The 2,969-nt window shown below is 39.6% G+C and overlaps 1 protein-coding gene across 1 annotated transcript; it reads left to right on the top strand.

The window, feature by feature from the left end:
- Positions 1-230: 230 nt before the first annotated feature.
- Positions 231-2,130, top strand: SMIM30 (small integral membrane protein 30). Its single transcript, XM_023228241.2, has 3 exons — positions 231-307; positions 674-767; positions 1,227-2,130. The coding sequence occupies exon 3, from the start codon at positions 1,255-1,257 to the stop codon at positions 1,432-1,434; it is 180 nt and encodes a 59-aa protein (XP_023084009.1). The 5' UTR covers positions 231-307; positions 674-767; positions 1,227-1,254; the 3' UTR covers positions 1,435-2,130.
- Positions 2,131-2,969: the final 839 nt, after the last annotated feature.

Here is a 2,969-nt window from a genome sequence, read left to right as displayed (position 1 = left end):
ACAGAATTAGAAGTGCGCCTTACAGACTCAACAGGGTAGAAAACTTGCTATCATTTCTTTTATTTTGAAGTGAGCTTTTATATAAACACACGAAACCATCCATTTAACAGTAAAACTGGGCAGTGAAAGGAAGCCTCGCGCGTTCGCGACTCTTCGCCTCCGATAGAGCGTGACCGTCACGCCCACTGCCACTAACAGGGGGAACGCGCCGGGGCATCATGGGAGTCGGCGGCGGCAGGGATTGTGGGAAATGTAGTTTGGAGACTCCGCCCTCCTCGCCATTCCTGTAATGGCTGCTTCCTGGAAGGTAATGTACGAACTCGTCTCCGACGGATACTTAGGTTGCACCAGTGTATTTGTAAAACAGGAGCAAATTTGGGCCTTGCCGGGCCAAAGTAGGAATCCTTTTTCAAATCTTAATATCAAGTCCTGAAATGAACTTATCTCTCTGTTCTGTTTCTTTTTACCTTTTCTTGTGTGGGTGAACTAACTTTTAAGTCTAGTTCCTTGTTGGACAGACTGTTTTCTCTCCTCATTAGCTATCCCTCTACCGTCCGTATGGCCTCCACGCTCTGCACTGACTCTAGCTGCCTCTTTAAAATAATAATAGTAATAATAATTAATTTTTAAATCCTTCTCTCCACCCCCTCCCCACCCCCCATGCTAATAATAGGTCGTGTCACGTGGAACCTCTTAATCTCAGCATCCGGAGCTCCAGGAAGGGAAAATTTCAAGTCAGATAGAATTCTATATATACCATTTCTTTGGTAAGTCTTATTAATTCCCCACAACTTCACAGAGTTATATGTTGTGTGACTTTTGCCAAATTTGTCTGCATTTCCTGGATGGGAGAGACCCTGAGAAAATGTATAATTTTTACCCACTGGGATATTTTAAGTTTCCAAGTTAGTGGCTCGTGCATTTTTTCTTTTTTTCTTAATTATGAACTCCTGTTCAATTTTTGTTTGGTTGATGCACAAGGTGTTGGCATTATCGTGGAAAATTCCTGAGATTAGATTGTTATCAAGAGATAGGGAGATGAGCCTCAAATTACTGTCTTTAACGTCCCTCTGTTTTTCCACCTCTAAGATGAGGAGCTGGATTGGAAATGATTCATAACGTGTCCAAAAGATTGGCTGGCCTGTTATTTGTCATGTGTTCATTTTGTCATTTGAAAAGGGAGGAATTTTTAATGGTTCCTTTTTGTTTCCATGTTTAATTTCTAGGACCCTTCAGCCTCAAGATTCCAACATCATGACCTCAGTTTCAACACAGTTGTCCTTAGTCCTCATGTCACTGCTTTTGGTGGTGCCTGTTGTGGAAGCAGTAGAAGCGGGTGATGCAATCGCCCTTTTGTTAGGTGTGGTTCTCAGCGTTACAGGCATTTGTGCCTGCTTGGGGATATATGCACGAAAAAGAAATGGACAAATGTGACTTTGAAAGGCCTACTGAGTCAGACCTCACCTTGAAAACCTTTGTGCTATAGAGGCTAAACCTGAGCTCTGGTGTGTGAAAGGTTCCAAGAATCAGTAAATAAGGGAGTTTCTCATTTTTCATTGTTTCCATGAAATGGGAACAAACATGCATTTATAAATGGAAAAAAAAAATGTTTTCTTTCCAACAAATAGTGCACAGAAAAAATGGAGCCTATAATTTGCTAGTTAGAAAGGAGGTCAAAGAAGTGAAATGGCTGAAATTTACATAAGTAATATTTCATAATCTTAGAATTCTCTCAAAGCGTGTGAAATAAGAAGAAGGAAGTTCTTGCCCAGAATCTTAGGAAATCACCACTGTTCGGTTATAATCACTGCCTCCTGAATCGTTGAGGAGTCTTTTCTCCTGTTTTTTTATTAGATTTTTGTTTTGTTGTCTCCCAAGTTAATATTATATTTAGATATCAGAGAGTCAGCCAAAAAGGAAAACTTTTATCTCCGGGGAAAAAAACATTTAGAAAAGTGTATTCAGTGTATCTAATACTGAAATGCAGAAAAAATCTAATGTTAAAAAAAAAACTATAGACATTGACATGGAAGAGATTTAATGTTTTGAAAAAAACTTTATATTAACTGAGTAACATCCTCCTGATGAGAAGTACTATATTAAATATAAACCCATTATGTTATAAGTTAATGTGTCGTATCCATTTCTTATTTGGGGCTGTTTGTATCCATTGCGGATTTTTATATGAGCTAAGTGGAGAAGGGGAGGATGCCTTGTGTTAACTGATTGCGGTAGCTTGAAGAGACATTATCAGTGACAAATGAGAACTGGGCAGCATTAAGGTCAGAGAAGCCCCTGATAGAAAATCTAGAAATATAGAAGGAAAATGAAATGGCCTAAACTGATTTGCATGCCAGCCAAATGAAACATCCTCTCTGGCCTAGCTACTTAAAGTGTCTTCAAGCCAGCAACATCACCTAGGACTGGTTAGAAATGCAGAATCTCAGGCCCCACCCAGACCAATTGGATCAGCAACAGCATTTGTTTCCAAAGCCCAAGTTAATTTGTATGGCACGTTACAGATTTAAGAAGACTGCCAACTTGCTTGAGCCCAAGAATCATTCCAAGCACATGATAAGACTTTTCGATTTCCTGATCTTTCTCCTGGTTGTATAGCTGTGGGATGGGTCCTGGAACTCCATGGCTAACAAGAGTTCTCAGTGATTCATTTAATTCTCAAGTTGTAGCCAGCATAAAATAGTATAAGGAAATCAAACTTTAGGGTCACACTGGAGGTAAGTAGTGAAATTTTTTCCTAAAATGCATTTTCCAATCTCTAGCTCTCCAGATGACATTGGGAGCCTCAATTTGTATCCAAAAACAGGCACCAGCAACCTAAAATACTGTTTATGGTGCAATTCTAGCATGAGCTGACCTGGCTTGCATGCAAATTTTAGTTAAAGGGTACAAGGAGTGAAGAAAGATCACAGAATAAAGACATGAAAACTGAATGCACTTGTTTTTGTCAC

The sequence above is a fragment of the Piliocolobus tephrosceles genome, chromosome 8 (assembly GCF_002776525.5).
Source record: "Piliocolobus tephrosceles isolate RC106 chromosome 8, ASM277652v3, whole genome shotgun sequence".
Taxonomy (NCBI): Eukaryota; Metazoa; Chordata; class Mammalia; order Primates; family Cercopithecidae; genus Piliocolobus; species Piliocolobus tephrosceles.
This window is presented reverse-complemented; position numbering and strand designations above follow the sequence as displayed.